Here is a 21,102-nt window from a genome sequence, read left to right as displayed (position 1 = left end):
TTGGTTGCCCATCATGCAAGTCATAAGTTTAAAGATAACGACACTATGTTTGATGACATAGGTTTTTCTAAATATTCTAATAATGGTGTATAAATTTTGCCGACTTAGAAGGCAAGGGACCACTTAAGGTGAAATTAACTCAATTAGTAGGTAGTGCTCAAATTAAGGTTCAACGTCACATAGATCATCTTAGTATGCACTCCATATTTAACAATTTCTTCTTTAACAAAAACTTCTATGGATATGTTTTTATTTCGATAGTATTTATTAGTCAAGATATAAATAAAAAATGTGATAAATGTGATATATAAAAAGCATTTTAGACATTTATTTTTTTCAATATATTTGTTAAATTTATCTGACAATCATTGGAAAAGAAATCGCATGACTTCTTATCTGACATTTTCTTGATATGCTTATTTTTTTTCTCTGAGATAAACATATCTTGAACCTTACAGATAAAAAAAATAATAATAATAACGCATATGTCCTCCAGTATATTTTAAAAAATTTAACAAATAATTTGATAAAAATTTAAAATAATTTTCAGATTTATCTTAACCATTTCATATCTTGATCAAGAAAGTATTCTAATTTTATCTTACTCATTTTAACAAACACTACCTTAGGATAAATTTCACGACCATTCTTAAGTTTTGTTAAAATTGTATTGACCATTTTTACAATTTTTTAAAATAACACTAATTTCTCTTGAGTTTTTAAATTGTGTAACACTAAATTTTTTTGACAATTATTTCTATCCAAATCTCCAAAATACCCCTCTAAAAACATCTCATTGTAATTATTCAAAAATAAACACAAAAATTGCAATGAGTTCTTCTAAAGGACTCAGTTGACAGTGATGAGTTTCTTTCTCTAGAAAGAAAGAATGAGTCTTGCTCGCATGGACAGCTCAACTAGTCACAGTTAGGGGCACAAAGTGCTTCCAAGGTGAAGTTTGGGACAAGAACCAAGAATCGAGTCTCGCCAGCGACAGTGTGAAATCAATCTCTCAAAATGAGGGGGGCTCCTTGTGCGTAGTGAGTATTAGTCTAGCCACTGTGTCCAGCTGAGTCACCATAATTAACTCCCTCACATTTTATCGGGTAGGTGTGGGGGTGCCTGGGGTGAGCGATTCACCTTTTTGAAACAAAGAATGAGTCTTTGTAATAGGCAAGGTTTCATCTAAAATCTTGTAAATGCAAAATTGACCAAGAGAAATACAAAGTCTTCATGATTGTTGAATTTTTGGTGAAAACTTTATTGGTCGCAAAATAATTAGAAAGGGAGAGAAATTTAACTAACAACTACCATAATCTTCACCACCAACCACCCCCCACCCAAACTATTGTATCCATACGAATAATCTACCATCGATTCAATCTATCTTAGAAAAATCTTTTGAAGAGAAAGAGATAAATAATGTGTGTGCATGGACGCATGTGGATCAACCACTAAAGATGAGAATCGAATGAGCTGACGACTTGACATAAAAGAGGGACAAGAGAGAATAGATAAGGTAAAATAGTCAATTTTTATACTCAATTAATTATATAACATGTCTACATCATTTTAGAAAAAAAAAATAATATAATTTAAAAAAATCTCAAAAATAATAAATTTAGCCTTGTCTTTATAACAGCTGTTATGAAAATTAGTCAAAGATTCTCAAAGCTGTATTTTGTCATAAGCTATCATAATATTCTTTTAATTTATTGGTCGTATTACATGTACCGTCCCGGTGGCACAGTCAAGGGTGGGCAATTGCCCACCTTGAATTTTTTAAAATTTATTATATATAATAATTTATTTATTTATTTTCTAAATGCCCACCTTGCATTTTGGGTATATTAGTTGATGAAAATGAAGGTATCAGGTGATTGCCTATGATTGTTGAAAACCATCGACCACGATGGTCAATGACAACTGCCAATGCATTTACATGCGTTGGGTTTGGTTAGGAGTTTAAACTTAAATATACGAAATTAGGCCGTTAGAGATTTTACTAGTTTTTTGGTATATTAATCAATGAAAATAAGAGTGTCAGGTGGTTGTCCCTGATTGGAAAAAATCACTAGCTACAGTGGCTGGTGGCGACTGTCAATACTTTTTTTTATATTGGCCAAAAATTAAAAATAAGATATATAAAAATTTGACTTATTTTTCTTTTATGTATGTTAATCTCTCTTAATCATTTCTTTAACCATGTTTTAATTAAAAGAATTATTTTTATTTTATTTTTGTTACAAATTTATCAATTACATATTTGAAACTATAATATAAAATATATATTTTTTGTTATGAAATTTATCAAGACTCTGGTTATATAATTGAATTAAAGATCAATGATTGAACCATAATTTAGTTGTATATATTTAAAATTAGATATTTAATGAAATTAATAATGATATTATTATCTAATGTTATTAAAATATAAAAATATGTCGATTGAATAATTTATTAATATTATATTATTTTAATTTTTTATATTATTTAATCTTAAACAAAGTTTAGAGTTTTGGATTTAATTTCTCCGCCCCTGCCGTCACCCATCTTCGTGTCACCATCCGCACATTTATAAGATTAATTATAAATGAATGGATTTATGTTATAATGAATGATTGATGTCAACCTCGTTACAGTGTTGATTGATCAAATATATAATTGACACGTGGAATGGCGGAGATGGCATTATTAATTAATTAATCAATATTCGGTCGGTGGACATGTGGCATGGTTGAATTTGGTCATTAGGGAAAGATGAAAATTATATTAAGGGTAAATTTTATATTATTTGATTTATTTTTTGTATTTTATATGGTTTCAATTTGTTTTGTGCACACTTCTCCATCAACTTTAAGAGGGCATTTTATATGGGAGAAATTTTTATATTTTTGAAATTCATTATTTTTTATAATATTTTTGGAAATATTTGATTTTTAAAATTTATGTAATTTTATATTTAGTTAAATTTAAATATTATTAAAAATATTAATTTTTTTTAAATCTTACATTCTTATATTTGGTTTAAATGCAACATTTTTGAGAATCTATATTTTTTTTTTAAATTATCCTTATTTAATTTTTTATTTAAAAGTGATAAATTATTTCTAGTACATAAAATATCGAGACTCATAACTTTTTAGAAAGTAAAAAAGGTCATATTTTTTTACATATTATGTATATATATGTGTGTGTATATACATATTTTATATGTTTGTAAAAAGGAAGTTTTAGCAAAAGTAATCGTGAAAGAGTTATGGGATTATAAGAAGCTAAGAGATGTTTTAGTATTTTTATTTGTTAAAAATTTTCCCGAGTTCATAGGAAATCTTTTTGTAAGATAGTTGATTAAAAATAAATCCTAATAATGTTATTTTTCCATGATTCTTTTTTTAAAAAGTTGTATTAAATATGAGAATATAAATTCTTAGTTTAATATTCTCAAAAAATTAAATATTTCTCGAGTACCAACCACTCTTTAAGACTAATCTATTCATAGGAAGACAGATTGAAGAAGAAAAAGAAGAATCAAACTAAAATGGTTAGATTACATTACTGAAATGAACCTGAATAATCGTATTGCATCATTGATAAGTTATTCTTTTGAAATAGAAATAAAAAGAGAGGAAAGTGAAAAAAAATAATATTCAGCTGTTAATACATTCTAATCCTAACTCGTGAAGAAGAAAAAAAAAATGGTTATCGATCGAAAATGGCTTATTGCTAATGACTATTTCATCGTCTTTATTTTATTTTATTTTTTTATCAAATTTAATTTTATATATTTAATTAAATATATAAAAAAACAAAATTACACCATTTTAACTCGAAATAAACGGTGTCAATTAAAACTAAAGAGGGGTTGTGCACGAAAAAATTTAGAAACTAGAGGGACTTTCAAGGCCAATTTTAAAGTATAAGGACGTGATTGAAATTGAATCATATCATGGGCGACATCTTTAAAAATAAATAAATTAAACCATAGGATGGAGCAGTAACAGTCAGACTCCATATGTAGATATTTGGGCTTCTGGACTTGTATGTTTGTTTGGGCTTGGTTACGGCCCAGATATGCAGATTGTTGAATGTTGTAGCTTGTATGCTATATCATGTGTATAACAAAATAAAATATATATATATATATACATTATAATACGTGCCGGGTGGAGGTACCGTATTAGGGTACCATCCCCGACCCGTATCCCTCCTCATGAGCATTTTTGTCTGTTTACTTTTGTTTCGTCAAGTAAAATTTATCATTATTAAGAGTGAGATCTATCGTTAGAACTTAAAAGTATATTGACTTTTAGTATCATATTGAATTGTTAATTTGTGTAAATTACAGACATGCAGATTGGGTTTTCATGAATTAGGGTTTAATTAGGGTTTTGGGTTTTCATTAATTTTCTAAGATGATTTTGAGCAAACCTTAAATGGGTTTGGCACTATCTTGCCCTCATTTGGGCTAAATTTCAAAGCCCAAAAGACATCAGCTGCCAGTAGCCCATGTTAAGGGAAAGAATGAATAATAATTACTAAATAAGAGATGACATATAAATGTAATTTTAATTTTTATTTAAATAAAAATTTCGTACAACACCATGCAAGTCGTTGAAATCTTTACAAGTGACTTGTAAAATTAATTCATACTGTATTTCTTAAAAAATTCTAAACCCCATACTTAAAAATTAATTGTGACTTATCAACTCTCCTTAATCTAAAGAAAATTAATTATGTATTGTGACAATTATACTTGAGGTGTTATAGGCAAGAGTCAATTAAAAGAACAAAAGAGTTTAAAATCTTAAAATAATTTTTTAAGCTAAAAAGATAAAAATTTTCTCTTAATTATGGAGTCTTTAATAAAGTGCAGAGTAACTCTGATATCTGAAAATCCCTCCAAGAGTTATATAAAAAAGATAGACATTATTCATAAGAATTCTAATACTAGTGGATATCAAAATATTATGATAAATACTATTCATAAAAATCCTAATTCTAGTAGTTTTTGAAATGTTAGAATAAATATTATCTCCATGTAAAAATCCTAATCTTAGTAGATCTCGAAAAACTCCACACTTCTTCATAAATAAATGAGCTTTCATTCCAAAAGAGATATATCTCTAATACTGATTTCAGTACAACATTCAAATCTTTAATAACTAATTTAAGTATTAAGGGTGTGTTTGATTGCATATTTTTTCCATGAAAAATGACAAATTTCTACCCAAATTCTAACTTTTGTAGTGTTTGATTAACCAATTTTTTCATGAAAAATATTTTTACTTTGGCTCATGTGACCTCGTTTCCCACTTTTATTGGAATTCATTTTCCCATGGGGAGGGTTGGAATAGATTTTCCAAACAAGGAAAGATAGAGCGATCTGACAGAGGCAAAGGAGAAGAAGAATGGCTGAATGAGAAGGCGAGCAAGAGGCAATGGCCGAGGGGACAACAATGATGGCGACAGGAGAAGCTCGGCAATGGCGGGGATGGCGACGAACTGAGCGAGAGAGAGGGCAAACCAGAGTGAGGGCAGCAACGGAGGCCATGGGGGCAGCGACGACCATGGCATCCTCAAATTGTATGTATATATATATATATTTGATTTTTTAAATATTTTGTGTAATATATTTGATTTATTTTTAAACAATTTATTAGAATTCAATTAAGCCAATCAAATACATTCAATTGATATTTTGCCTAAAATTTAATTTTACGTAATTCAATTCTCTGGAATTTATTTTTTTCACTCAAATTCTACCTTTACAATCAAATGCATTTTAAGTATTAAAATATTTACACAAGATTTCCTAACACCATTTGATCTTTCTTTTTATTACAAATTTCAAGCGACTTGATGACGATATTTTCAATCAATAAATCCATTATTGTGAGCGAGCAACAACAATGGCAGCCATAATTTTAGTATAAGTCATGACCATGATATTCCACAATAAAATATTAAAATCATATATAGTAGCTGTAATGTGAGCATGCTAGTCGTAAAAAATAACTTTTTCTTTACTTTAGTAACACACAATGAAACAAAACGAAGACCCAAACCACTGAGAGGCCTAAACATAACACGTTCAGACATGTTACTGTCATAGTGATCAGACACTAGTTTAGCTTAGCTAGTAGTAAGCCTTGTATTTTCTTGGCTCAAAGCAGGATTCTGGGAAAATGACCCAGAAAATGTGGCCACTGTTTGTCTAAAGAGAAAAGTTGAGTTTAGTTAGGCCTTGCCTTATGGACCAACCCTTGACCTAAACTCACTTATATAATATATGTATATATGTTGTGGCTTGTTTCCAGGGGGCATCTCTCTTTTTGTCTTCTTCATGTCCTTTCTATAGACTAATTATGTGTTCTTTTGCCTTTGTTTATATGTTAGAGATCACTCAAGAACGTAGAATCATTGTGAACCCAGCTGCCCTATTCTAGTTAGGGTTAGGGTTTGGGTTCGGGGCTCCATGAATCTATATATGTATGTGTGTGTATTTATATTTGTATCTAAATGAAGGAAAAGATAAAAGAAAGAAGATTATTTTAACATGGAACTTGGAATACACAAGAAGATTATTTTAACATAAAAATTAAAAGAATGTGTACACATAACATTAAAATATTTATTGACACAATTAGTTCAAATGAAAGCTTGATTGTTTACTATAAACCAATTTCTTTGTATTTGATTATTTAGTGTATGTGAATTAATTAATATCAGTATAAAGGACTCAATATTAAGGGTGTTTAAAGGTTAAATTGATTCGAATTTTATATTAATTTGGGTTCGAATAATTTATGATTAAGCATGAAAAATTAGACTCAAAATTGACTAATTATAGCAAATCAAAACCAAGCCAATGAAATTAATTAAATTTAAGTTGGGTTCCGATTCCATAACTTATATATATATATATATATATATGATGAAACTAAAATTTCGTAACATTAGATTAATAATGACACGTCAAAAAATAATATGTATGTAACTTGGTTAGCATAAGATTTGAAATTAACATTTTAAAAAATAAACTACTGTTATGTGATGAGGTTGGCTCCTATTTTAGTCTTAACGAAATGTTATTTAGATACTCAGAGTGATATTTGATGTGATGTTTTTATATTAGTATATTATATATTTATATTGTTTAGACCCATATAATACAATGTGGTAATGTAAGGGTGTCACATTATTATTGAGTGTCAAAGAAATATTTTTGAGAAAATTAAACCTTGAATATATGTTGAATTGAATTAAAAAAACTAAATCGAATAATTCAACTATATTAATTTGGACAAATTCTCTAGTAGTTGGACACCTCAACTCATTTTATAGTAGACTCTAACCATGTTTTAATATCTTAAAAGAATAAACTATAACAAGACCTCATTAATTTGAATATATCATTGTAAATAAAGATGTAAATCGGGCCCTAATTAACCTCATTTACTTCGTTTTGATAAATTTTTAAATGAATCTTATACTTATATTTATTATTATTATAAGTGACATCAAAGAGTGTAACTTTTCATTGGTCTAAGGTAGTTGACATCAATGCAACATGCATGAACTCATATGAAACATTACTTCAACCTTAAGAAATGGAAGAAATTAATCCAAAGTTAAATTGATCTTCATGCATACCTTATATAATAAGTTAAAATTTGATTTGATGATCAAAGCCCCCCACCCCCATGATCAGTTCCAGATATGGCTTTGTTTAAATAGGGTTTTAGGGTTTTGACTTATTGCTGATTGAGTGTCTTAGACTCATCCAACTATGCCAAGAATTATTAGATTTTATCAAATTCTACTTAATGTGGGTATCTATTCAACATACCACTCTCAAGATGGGAGATTTTATTTTATTTTATTTTTTTATTGATTAAAAATATTATGTCGAAACTTATAAAAAAAAAACAATATAATCATTCAAAATAAAAAGTATTACAACGATAGAAGACAAGTTCGATGACTTGTGACGGGCAATAACTCAAAAGCTAAACTCTAAATTTAAAGCAATCGAATATAAAATTTTATTAAGTCGGATATAGATATAGGATAATAATATTAGTATGATTTAAAATAATAAATCTCCTAAACTTATTACAAGACTAAGTATGTGAACAATGTTCACCTAATTATAAATAAATTTAAATTTAAATAAAGAAAGAGAATTAAGTTAAAAAAAAATTAACGATAACAAACGTAGAGCTCGTGAATAACCCACCAAATTAATTGCTTCTACAGTATCTAGGGTTTACAGAAAATAACCCTTGTTTTGAACAACTGTTGCGTGTTTCCGAAAACGCCACTGAATCCCTAGCAAAAGAATCATCAATCTGATGAAGGTGAAATGAAGCAAGCTCAAAAAGAACATTAATGGCGGAGCAAAACCCTAAATTGTTTCATGTGCCCTAATATATGTATATATATATATATACATATTCCCTCTCTTCTCTGTCTCTCTCTTCTCTGAGCATGTGAGTGTGGATTTTTCTTTTCATTTCTTTAGCCCAGTTCCCAAAACAGGCTCACTGGCCTCTCCTCGGAATCCAAATCGCCATGGCCTTAATAAATTTTCACCCTCGTCGCTCACTCACTGGATTGACACAGTAATAAAAAGGGTATTATTTTACCCAGTTGTATATATATATATATATATATATATCTAGCACGCCCTCCATGGTAACCCTAGTAGCTGTATGTATTATATGTATATATATATTTTATGGCAGAAAAAAGCCCTGAATGATGCAGCTCGAGGAAGAAAAAAGACATTGAGTTGCTTGCTTCATCCAATCCCTTCTTTCTTCTTCTTCTTCTTCTTTTTTTTTTTTTACCCTTTTACAGTTCCCCAAGTCTCTCTCTCTCTCTCTCTCTGTCCTCTTCCCTAGGTTTCCGCCAGCTCCGCCACCCGCCACCGCCCTCGCCAGACTCTGAAACTTTTACTTTTACGTGAGTTTCTGAAAAAAAAAAATGTCGGTAAAAATATATCCATGAATGATGACGTGTTAATGATCTCTTTCACCTAACAAAGAAAAATATATCATTTTGTTTGCATAAAATTTTTGTGCCATAAGTCTTTTATTTTTAGATAATATATATTTATTATATTTTATTTTTAATTTTTAAATAATTATATTAATTAATTCAATAATTCAAAACACGATATATTTATCATCAGTTAATAATTTTTTTTTATAATGTGAAAAATATAAGAAATCTTTCAATTCTAATTAGTTTTCGATCCAAAATCTATTTATACTCTCCAAAATTTATAATCTATTTACTCCATGACCCAAAATAAACAAATAGATTCATCATTAACCAAAGACTAAGAAGTTATGACCCTAGTTGAAGGGATAAATTTGTCTTGAGCTGAGAACTAAGGACTTGTTTTATCGAATATACAAAATTAATATAAACTTATCATATTTTATATTTAAACTTATCATCTCTTATATTTAATATAAAATTAATTATGTCGTTGCATTTAAATTCATAATCGTACAAAAATTGTTTAGAAAATTAAAAAAATAAATTTTAATTTTCAAATATATTTTGTTAATGTCTTAAAAGTTCATAAAATTATAAATATTTCTTCAAGATATTAACACTAATTTTTCATAAAATTATGAATCCCTTGTAGTAAATAAAATTTAATTAATCGATGTTGTATTAAACAAGATTATTATATCTTATTTTTACTATTTAAATAATTTAATTAATTGATGGTAAATATATAGTTATTGAAAATATTGAATTGATTAATTAAATTGTTAGAATGCTTAAAATAAGATATAATAAATAAATATTATTTAAAAATAAAATAATTAATATTACCCATAAATTAAATCTTTTAATTTTTGAATTTAATTGATAACTAATTCGGAAAACATGAAATGCCACTTCATTGAAATTCCATCAAAACGGGAAGGACCCTTTCGGTATTTCACCTGCCCCAAAGCCCGCAGCGGTGGCGCCCAAATCATAATCATAATTTTGCATTAAAATAAAACTGGCCGTATTTAAATGCAGGCCATTGGTTTCAGACTCCCACGCAGCATCCCCAAGCTCACTTCTCAGCCGTCGCTCAAAGCTCTGCTACCACAGCCACCGCTCCGCCGCCGCCGCCGCCGCCGCCGCCCACTAAACGAACCCAAGAAACGGAATGGGTTCCGACGGAAGAGCCACTGCAAGAGCTCGCAATATTTGATCGTCGGTTGTCATCTCCATTTCCCGCCGGCCGCCACCAGCACCGCCGCCTTGCACGGCGGACTGGCAACAGGGCTCCTTCCGGTAAGCCAGTTTTTGTCCCCACATTGTAGTTTCCACAAAAGAAGAAGACACTCAAAGACTGAACCTTTTTGTTCACATGCATGGCTCTTTTCATAAGTGAGCGTCGTGTGAGTTCTAAGCTTCCCCACATGCACGTTGTCCCCTAGAGCCTACTTCCTTTCTCCGCCACCGCCACCGCCACCGCCACCGTCGCCACCACCATCATCAAAACTACTCTCTCACCTCTGGTTCGATATGGCAAAACCCACCCTTTGTTTCTTCTTTTTCCTGTTCTTTGGACTGGTTTCTTCTCTTTCTCCTGACGGACAAGCCCTTCTCTCGCTTCTCTCCGGCGCCGGTTCCTCCTCCAAATCATCGTCTCCTGCCTCCGTTCTCCCCTCCTGGAACCCCTCAAGCTCCACGCCCTGTTCATGGCAGGGCATTACATGCTCGCCGCAGAACAGAGTCATCTCCATCTCCCTCCCGAATACATTCCTCAACCTCTCATCCCTTCCATTGCAACTCGCTTCCCTTTCCTATCTCCAACTCCTCAATCTCTCATCCACCAACATCTCCGGCTCCATCCCTCCCTCGTTCGGCTCCTTTTCCCATCTCCGGCTTCTCGACCTCTCTTCCAACTCTCTCTACGGCGCCATTCCGTCGGAGCTCGGCCGCCTCGGCTCGCTCCAGTTCCTTTTCCTGAATTCGAACCGTTTGTCCGGCCGGATTCCTCAAGAACTGGCCAATCTCTCCTCTCTGCAAGTCCTCTGTCTGCAGGACAATCTGCTCAACGGCTCGATTCCTTCGAAATTAGGCTCCTTGGTGGCCCTCCAGGAGCTCAGAATCGGGGGAAACCCTTTTCTGAGCGGTGAAATTCCGTCAGAATTGGGATTTCTCACCAATCTCACCACGCTAGGCTTAGCCGCAACGGGACTTTCAGGAGTCATTCCGGCCAAATTTGGGAACTTGATCAATCTCCAAACTCTAGCCCTTTATGATACTGAGGTATTTGGTTCGATTCCGGCCGAGCTCGGCCTCTGTTCGGAGCTACGGAACCTGTATTTGCACATGAACAAGCTCACCGGCTCAGTCCCTGCTCAGCTTGGAAAGCTGCAAAAACTTACTAGTTTGCTTGTATGGGGCAATTCACTCACTGGACCTATCCCGGCTGAGCTCTCCAACTGTTCTTCGCTTGTCGTTTTCGATGCCTCTGCCAATGATCTAAGCAGTGAGATACCGGGTGATTTGGGGAAGCTAGGGGTTCTTGAACAGCTTCATTTGTCTGACAATTCGCTGACGGGCCTAATACCGTGGCAGCTTAGTAATTGCACTAGCCTTACAGCTCTTCAGCTGGATAAGAACCAGCTATCAGGGCCAATTCCATGGCAGGTTGGGTATTTGAAGCTGTTGCAGAGTTTCTTCTTGTGGGGTAACTCAGTTTCGGGTACCATTCCAGCTTCATTCGGGAACTGTACCGAGCTCTACGCGCTCGACCTTTCAAGGAACAGGATTACAGGATCAATCCCAGAAGAGATATTTGGGTTAGAGAAGCTGAGCAAACTGCTTCTGTTGGGGAATTCACTATCAGGGGGGTTACCTAAAAGCATTGCTAAGTGCCAATCTTTAGTGAGGCTGAGACTGGGAGAGAATCAGCTTTCGGGTCAGATCCCCAAGGAGATAGGGCAGTTGCAAAATCTCGTGTTTCTTGATCTGTACATGAACCATTTCTCCGGCGGTTTGCCTTCGGAGATCGCTAATGTCACAGTTCTTGAGCTCTTGGATGTGCACAACAACTACTTAACCGGGGAGATACCGTCTAAGCTGGGAGAGCTCGTGAACTTGGAGCAGCTTGATCTCAGCAGAAACAGCTTCACCGGAGGAATCCCCTCCAGTTTTGGTAACTTTAGTTACTTGAACAAACTCATCCTGAACAACAATTTGCTCGCCGGGTCTATCCCGAAATCGATCAGATATCTGCAGAAGCTAACTCTTCTTGACTTGAGCTTCAACAGTCTTTCCGGGGCAATCCCACCTGAGATTGGCTATGTGACAAGCTTAACCATTAGTTTGGACCTGAGCTCGAATCAGTTCACCAGTGAAATCCCTGAGGCTGTGTCCGGTTTGACACAATTACAATCGCTTGATCTCTCTCGCAATATGCTTTACGGGAAGATCACAATTCTCAGTCTCCTTACTAGTCTCACTTCTCTGAATATCTCATACAATAATTTCTCAGGCCCTATTCCTGTAACACCCTTTTTCAGAACCCTATCTTCAAACTCATTCCTCGAGAACCCCAACCTTTGTGAATCTCTTGATGGCTCCACATGTTCATCGCGGCTAATTCACAGGAATGGATTGAAATCTGAAAAAACTATAGCTTTGGTAGCTATAATTCTAGCTTCCGTGATCATGGCAATCATCGCATCATGGATTGTTCTGACCCGAAACCACAAGTACATGTTAGAGAAATCCTTGGCTACTGCAGCTTCTTCTTCAGGAGCCGAGGACTTTTCCTATCCATGGACTTTTATTCCATTCCAAAAGCTTAGTTTCACAATCAACAACATCTTGGAATGCCTCAAAGACGAGAATGTGATTGGGAAAGGGTGTTCTGGGGTCGTATACAGGGCAGAAATGCCCAATGGTGACTTGATTGCTGTAAAAAAGCTGTGGAAGACAAAGAAGGATGAAGAACCGGTTGACTCTTTTGCTGCAGAAATTCAGATCCTTGGACACATAAGGCACCGTAACATAGTGAAACTCCTAGGCTACTGTTCCAACAAGAGTGTTAAGCTCCTTCTCTACAACTACATTTCCAATGGAAATCTGCAACAGCTCCTTCTGGGTAACCGGCATTTGGACTGGGAAACCCGATATAAGATTGCAGTTGGATCAGCTCAGGGACTAGCTTATCTTCATCATGACTGTGTTCCTGCAATCCTCCACAGAGATGTCAAGTGCAATAATATACTCCTAGATTCAAAGTTTGAGGCTTATCTAGCTGATTTCGGACTTGCAAAGCTAATGAACTCTCCTAATTACCACCATGCAATCTCTAGAGTAGCCGGGTCTTACGGATATATAGCTCCAGGCAAGTCCTCCATAAGTCTCTTCCTTACTTTTTAGCATATATATACCATCACTTGTCTTATATATGTATGATTGTAAGTTCGATGACTGAAGGTATTGTATCGATTGTTTCAGAATATGGATACACCATGAACATAACAGAGAAGAGCGATGTCTACAGTTATGGAGTGGTTCTGTTGGAGATCTTGACCGGGCGTAGTGCTGTTGAGCCCCAGGTCGGGGATGGACTTCACATCGTCGAGTGGGTGAAGAAGAAGATGGGAAGCTTTGAACCGGCTGTTACTATACTTGATTCGAAGCTACAGGGACTACCGGATCAGATAGTTCAAGAAATGCTTCAAACGCTTGGAATCGCAATGTTTTGTGTCAATTCCTCGCCAACTGAACGGCCTACCATGAAGGAAGTGGTGGCACTGCTAATGGAAGTGAAGAGTCCACCGGAAGAATGGGGAAAAACCTCTCAGCCCCTAATAAAACAGTCCTCAAACCAAAGCTGACACCCCCTCCCCCCCCCCCCCCCCCCCCCCCCCCCCCCCCAATGGTTTTAACCATTTCCATCATTTCTTCTATTTCCCGAGAAAGTGAAAGGAAGTTTGTGTTCTTGGCGTGGGGAAATAAGAGGAGAAGAACTTCGGTTCCTGGACCTTATTGTACAGTTTTTAGAAACATGAGTTTGGTTGATTCTGCTTCAAGTTTAATCATTGTTCTTTGTCTCTTTGGAACTCTTCTGCAAAGTGGACACGCAAAATGTGGGATTGTTTACTTGGTCTCTATGCAACTGATTATTGTAAATTTCTCTGATTTGATTCATCCCTACTTACTACAATTTTCCAGCAAAGTTTGGGATAATTTTGCCTGAATTTGTTTCCCCTGATTGTGAGGGAACATACACATCACTTTAGAGAGCAGGAACATTGATTAGGACAATGTCCCAGCTGCCCATGAACTTTGATTTCTGTTTTGTTGCTTGTGCTAAAATCCAGACATGGATTTGATTCATGCATGCTGTGTGGTGCTCTGAGGTCAGTAAGACACAGACCTTCATGCACCATGCACCTCCCCCACATGGTTTGTAATGAAAAGCACAAATGGACCCAAAACTAAACCTATGCATCCAAAGAAAGAGGGCCCCCCCTTGGATATTGTGTTCTGGGTCCGGATTTCCAGCCTTGAAAAGCCTTGAGTCATCGCATTTTATGAACTGATAACAAAAAAATGTCTTCAATGCACAAAACTTTGTTGGCTTCTATAGTTTAAATTTGTGACTTATTTTTATTATAAAAAAAATAATTTTACCATTATCATCAACAGCCACTCTTGTAGGTGAAGAAGGACAAGTAGAGCCAATGATGGAATTGAGTGAAGAGACAAGACAGGAACAGGCCATGTTTCCCCCACATGCCTCAATAGACAGTTGACCTGTGTTTGCCCCCACTCAACTCCACTTTTGCTCCATACCCTGTTTGGAATTGGTTTTTCAGAAAAGTTGGCCAAAAAAGCAATTTCAAAGAAGAAAGACACCACCACTCTAATATAAATATTCTAATAATTTACTTAGATTATAGTTCGGTATATCAATCATTTCTCATCAACTAATGCACCACATCAATTCAATACATAAGATTCCATTCGAATAAGGTTATTCCACTCTTATCATTTGAAAATTATAATTTAAAAAATACAAAATTTTAGAATGAAATGAAATGATAAATCTGCTTATAAGCTATTATTAATTTTAATAATATTCTGTAAGACTACTATGAACTATTGTTAATTTAAAATAAAACCATTATAAATTTTATATGCTATGTTAATTTATGAGGGTAGTTTGTTAAAATTGTTTACAAACTACCATGCATGTAACTGGGATTCAGCCATGAAGGAAATTATGATCTTTTTGTCATGCAAGTGATAATGAAATTGCCATTGAACGAAGCAAAATAATTTTTTCCCGCAGTCAAAGCAATAGAAAAAAGAAATAAAAAAACTTTATCACATCAATTGCAAGAACTGTGTGGCAAACGTGCAAAAGGTCCGTATCTAACATGCACGCAGCATGAAACTTCTCGTTTTGTAAGAGTTAGAAAGGATTCTACATACAATCTTATTCTTCTTTTGTAAAAAAAAATTAAAGTTTAGGGTATTTGATCTTACACTTGCTATTGTAACTCAAATCTATGACCTATCGTAAAGGAACAGCCTTAAATCTTTCGATTGCAAGTGAGGCTTGGCTTCGAAAAAATGAATAAATGGTATAATAGAAAAATAAAAATAGAGGAAAGAAGGACAACTAAAAGACATAACAAGAGACTAGGGATCCTAGCAAGCTAAATAATACAGCCTCCTGGAATCCCTAACTTTTCAGGGATTGTGAAGAAAGGTGGCATATTATTTCTCCACAGATACACCACAAATTGAAGTAAAATGTCCTCCAAAACCCAGATGAATTCCTCATCTGCCTAACAGCCAAAGGCCAGAGAATAGGAAAATTTTATCCGCAGCCCACAAAATTACTCTTCACAGTCCACACTCTCACTAAATTCTCCAATAATTTTAAAATACCTATTTTACCCCCCACAGCCCACAATCCACTCTCTCCTATGATCACCCCTGATCGTCGACCGCTGCCTCGCGTCTCTCTTTCTCTCCCACACCGTATACACATACACACACACAAACACACACAAACATATATATATATATATATATATTTGTGTGTGTAGATCGGCCATAACGACCCAACAATAGCGTATATATATATATATGTATGTATGTGTTTCTGTGTGTATGTGTGTATATGGTGCGGGAGAGAAAGAGAGATGTGAGGCGGCGACCAACAATCAGGGGTGATCGGAGGAGAGAGTGGGCGGTGGGGATAAAATAAGTATTTTAAAATTATTGAAAGATTTGGTGGGGGTGTGAGCTGTGAAGAGCAATTTTGTGGATCGTAAATAGAATTTCCCCGGACAATGAAGTACTTGCCAGATAAGCAGCTGTTATGCAGTTACCCTTTAATCATGTGCATATTTCCAATCAAATGAATAACCTGATGCATAAACTGTAAAAGAATATTTTGAACTTCCATGACCAAAAAAAGGCACACGTCTAAGAGCAAACAAAGAGGAATAGTCATTCCATGCTTCAACCATAAACAAGACTAAGAAATTCGAAACAATGAGTGGGAGACTGCAAAAATCAAACGCTGCGCCGTTCCAGTATTCATCCAGAGATTCTGAGTTAGTTGTCCATACGAGTGACATAGCTGAAGAAAACTAGCATCTAGTAGGGTCAGTTCGAGTGGATTTCAAGAAACTGTGCATGCAAGACAAGTGAAAAACGCTGAAACATTCAAATCAAAAAGATGATCACAAAAAAGAAAGAACAGGAAAAACTGAATAATGGCCATGATTTAAAAATGCTAGGTGCGTGTGGATGGAGGAAAATAGCAAGAGAATGATATCCAGGATGGTTTAGATCCAGGGGAGCTAATCAAATAAGTTCTTGCATTAAGTCATAACAAATATTGGTCAAAACAGATCCAGTGTAGAAAAGAAAGAACTAACTGCTCTTTCCTAAACAGAGTTTTCTATTACTTCAAATTCATATATATATATATATATATATATAAAGAAAGGCCTAAGAAAACTTGGTGAGAACCCTTAGAAATTACATAAGATCTAATTACTTTATAGAAGCTATAGTCATAGATAAAGACGGTTGCAGTGATGTCAAACAGGCTGGGCCGGGCCCGACTTGTTCATGGACGAGCCAAGCCTAGGCCTGACCCATCAAAGCAAAACAGGGTCAGGCCCACACTCGCAAGCCTTAACGTTCTGAACTCAACAAAAGTCTACCAGACCAACCCATTTTAAAAACAGTTTCAAATTAATTTTAAAAATATATTTATTTAAATAATATCTAAGATATAAAAATATTTTTAAAAATACAAATTCTACTTGTAAAATAAAAATTTAGAATGTAGAAGTTAAAAGTTTGAAAATTGAAACTTTGTTAATATTTTATTAATTTTATAAATATTTAAGAGTTATAAAAATTACTTCATATTGAATTCAAACTCCAACAGCTATGTATGAGGTACATATTTATTTATATATTTAGAATTTTTTTAAAGTGATTATAGCTTTTGTGTATGAAATATAAATTTTCCTGTAAAAAAGTGTAAAATTGTGTATGAGATATAAATTATTTAAGATTTATTGATTTTTATTGTGAACTTGTGACATTGCTTATTTAATTTTTAAAGTATTAGAGTTATCAAATTAACTATCAAAAATTCAAATTCAAATTGAATTATTTACAATTTGATTTTTTTATAAAATCAAAGTTCAGTCGGCCCCAACGGGTCAAGCCCACAAGTCGAGCTTTGCCCTTAGTTGGGTCAGCCTATAGACCCAAAAATGTTGGGCTCAACCTGACCCTTTATAAATGGCGAGCTGAGTTAAGTAGCCTAGCTCATTGTAGTAACGAGTTGGACCGGGCCAAGCTCATCACAAGTTAGGCTGAGCCAAGTTCATCACAAGTTGGGCTAGGTGGGCCCACTGGCATCTCTAGATGGTTGGGCATCTAATATTCATGTACTTGACCTGACCTCACCTAATAGATTTAAGACATGTGATTGTCTGTCATTTTTATATGAAAGATATTTGAAGATTTAGCAGAAGTTTGATGGGATTAAGGCATGTAATTGTCATCACCTAACGGGATTAAGACATGTGATTGTCATCATTCTTATACGGCAGAAGTTGGAATATTCAGCAGAAAGTTTGAGGGGCTTTCATTTTGAGTCTTGTCTTTTTTTTTTTTTCATAATGATAATTAGGAGTAGTTTAGCAGACCCCACAGTGGGCTGAAGGCTTGGTATGTTTTCCTTCTGGTTGCTGATCAGGAGTAGTTTGTGGTCCGGTCAACTTGAAATTTAGAGAGAAGGTTCAATAGAAGTAACTTTACATTCTGAATGACGGGGATTGAATTTGGAGTTCCATAGGTTCAAAATCTGGAGTCCAAACAGCAGCCTCTATTTTGGCGATATCACTTCATCTCTTCTCCTAATTGTTTCATCTAATTGATGATGTTTGCCAGGGTTTATTAGCCTTGATATTTGTTGACAGTTTATGCTTTTAGTTTAGTCCAGATAAGACTTCTTAAATTACCCTTTATTGATGGATACTGGAAGATTTGGATGGACTTCAGTCTCATGGTTTACTTTTTTCTTCCCATATTGACAAGGTTTTCCACGAAAATTCTTGTGCTCATTGTCTGCAATTGATTTACTGATTTTGGCAAGAGCTAAGAAGCATCCATCACTACACGTAATGCAGGCAAGTTCCTATAATGGCATTACTAATGCAGTTGAAAATGACAACATTGTTATGGCACAACCAACATGTTCACATGAGTGGGAAGAGAATCACAATGGTATCACATAAAAAAATAAAAAATAAAAACTACTATCCAAATTATATAGTACATTTGAAAGAGTATTCTCACTGCTTAGCAGGAAAACAAAATAGATTGTGTTTCAAAAATCATCCTTCTTTCAAAAAGCATGGCTTACTTGATTAGTACATTATGATGCGTGTAGACCAATGAAAACAAGACACATGGAAGTTCTAGCTATTTTTTTGTCATATTCATTGATGATCACCCAAGGGAGATAGGATCTTATGCCTTGAAGAAAAAGAATTGAGTGTTGGATGTGTTAAAACAGTTTTAGATCTCATTTGAGAGACAACTTGGAAAGAAGCTCAAATTTATAAGAACAGATAATGGGGATGAATATTCAGGACTATTTGTGAATAGTATAGGAGGCTGTACATTCGACATCAAAGGACACCTCCAGATACACCTCAATTGGATGACATAGTTAAAAAAACGAATGGGACATGGTTGAAAGAATTAGATGTATACTTCCAAAAGCAAGGTTGCCAAGGTCTTTTTTGGATGGAGGTTTTAAGTGCTAAATATGTGCAATATGGAGAATTATACAACAATATACAATTGATATGGTCAGCAATTCTTCCACCTCATTGAGCCTATCAAGAGGTAATCAAGCCAAAAGATGGAGCAATATAACTAACAATAAAACGATGACAACTTCCTGAATCAGAGAATTAATCATACGCAATGAACACAAGAATTTACATGAAAAACCTCAATGTGAGAAGGAAAAACCATCAGACTGACGTCTACTTAACTTTTTCACTATCAATCAATAACGAATAATAATACAAGAAGTCTTCTCTTAATAAAAGTAGTGGCACAAACCATCAACAAGTATCAAGTATAACAAGCTCATGGAAAACAACATTAACAAGATGAAACAATTAGGAGAAGTTAAGGATATCACCAAAACAGAGGCTATTGTTCAGACACCACATTTTGAACCTACAATGCTTCAAATCCAATCCCCACCATTTTTAGAATGGTGAAGCTATGCCCTTTGAACCTTCCCTAAAAAATTCAGGTCGATTGACCAGAGACCACCCAAATCATCTTCTTGATGAAAATTGGGCAGCACTCATAATAGGAGAGAATAACCCCCAAATTCTCTGCCAAATCTCCCACTATCTCTCATACAAAACAGTGCCGAAGAAAACCTTTATTTGGTCCATATATAGTAGCCATGAAATTAGCTTATGGCATAAAATTTGTTTCCACTACCGATGAGCGAAGATCAACAATTACTCATCATCTTCTCTAGTACATTATCTCTAAATTACCATTTTCGTAAACAACTACTTAATATCGATCTCAAGTTCTCAACTACGCAAACTTACAAAACAAAACAGAACCAATAAATCGAAAGGCTCACTAATCATTCAACTGTTCAAGTTCAGCCTTCAACTGCTCGATTTTCAGCCCCATGGACCTCTGTATTGCCGCCTTTTCATTCTCAGGCAACTTCGACAACAACCCTTCGTACATTTCCAACACCTCTTTAACTGCGTCCCGAGCACACACAGCTTCTTCATCGAAATACACGGTTTCTTTGGAGTCCATGGCTGCCTCGATCTCTTCTCTAGCCTCTGCGAACTTCAGGTTGATCGTGTCCACCTCCTTGCTCGTATCGACACTGTATTGCCTCGGAGTTTGGCCAATCCTGCACTGGGTCGACGGGTTTGAGCTTGTTGGTGGAACAAAATGGAGGGCTTTCTTGGCGTTTGGATGTGAAAAGGAATCTGAAAGAAATTGATTTGGAGTAGTGATCGGTTTCGAGGAAAACGAAGATCTGGGTATTGGGGATCGACGAAAATGGCGGGCTGGGAGCCATTTGCAGAGCGAATTTGCTGAAAGACGAAGCATTTTGAGAGGAGGGAGAGAACGAACAAACGGAAAACAGTGCCGCAACGAACTGAAACCCTCGATGGTCCGTAAGGCCAGATGGCAGTTAAGAAGGTTATGAAGGTGAGCTTGCAATGTGGAAAATGGGCCACGTTGGGCCCAAATAAAGGCCCATTTATTATCAAACTGGGCCAATGACAACTTAGGATACTGTCGAAGGTGTCAAAGCCAGGGACAACTTATGAGTAATCGAATCTCGCTTAACTTAGGAAACTCAAAGGTCAAAGCCAATGACAACTTCCCACGCTAATTAGTAAACACAAGAACCATATAGAAGGAGACCATTGGAGAAAATAGCATGGTTTGCCAAAGTGCAAAATCTCAAACCCATAACCTTAAAATGGCAAGGTTATA

The 21,102-nt window shown here is 34.9% G+C and overlaps 2 protein-coding genes across 2 annotated transcripts; one reads left to right on the top strand and one right to left on the bottom strand.

Moving 5' to 3' along the window:
* The first annotated feature begins 10,154 nt into the window (after positions 1-10,154).
* On the top strand, positions 10,155-14,214 carry LOC127807179 (LRR receptor-like serine/threonine-protein kinase RGI5). Its single transcript, XM_052344840.1, has 2 exons — positions 10,155-13,387; positions 13,501-14,214. Exons 1-2 carry the CDS (start codon positions 10,549-10,551, stop codon positions 13,881-13,883), a joined length of 3,222 nt encoding a protein of 1,073 aa, XP_052200800.1. The 5' UTR covers positions 10,155-10,548; the 3' UTR covers positions 13,884-14,214.
* A 5,499-nt stretch (positions 14,215-19,713) lies between these two features.
* LOC127808150 (embryogenesis-like protein) lies at positions 19,714-20,785 on the bottom strand. Its single transcript, XM_052346555.1, has one exon. The coding sequence runs from the start codon at positions 20,707-20,709 to the stop codon at positions 20,218-20,220; it is 492 nt and encodes a 163-aa protein (XP_052202515.1). The 5' UTR covers positions 20,710-20,785; the 3' UTR covers positions 19,714-20,217.
* Between the last annotated feature and the right edge of the window lie 317 nt (positions 20,786-21,102).

The sequence above is a fragment of the Diospyros lotus genome, chromosome 8 (assembly GCF_014633365.1).
Source record: "Diospyros lotus cultivar Yz01 chromosome 8, ASM1463336v1, whole genome shotgun sequence".
NCBI classification, from domain to species: domain Eukaryota; kingdom Viridiplantae; phylum Streptophyta; class Magnoliopsida; order Ericales; family Ebenaceae; genus Diospyros; species Diospyros lotus.
Note: the sequence above shows the minus strand (reverse complement) of the source record. Positions and strands in the feature narration are given on the sequence as shown.

Bases quoted from the DNA above. Each gene is read 5' to 3' on its own strand.
- LOC127807179 (XM_052344840.1), top strand. From the start codon at position 10,549: ATGGCAAAACCCACCCTTTGTTTCTTCTTTTTCCTGTTCTTTGGACTG. The intron at 13,388-13,500 runs GCAAGTCCTCCA...CGATTGTTTCAG, and splicing joins TTACGGATATATAGCTCCAG to AATATGGATACACCATGAAC.
- LOC127808150 (XM_052346555.1), bottom strand. From the start codon at position 20,709: ATGCTTCGTCTTTCAGCAAATTCGCTCTGCAAATGGCTCCCAGCCCGC.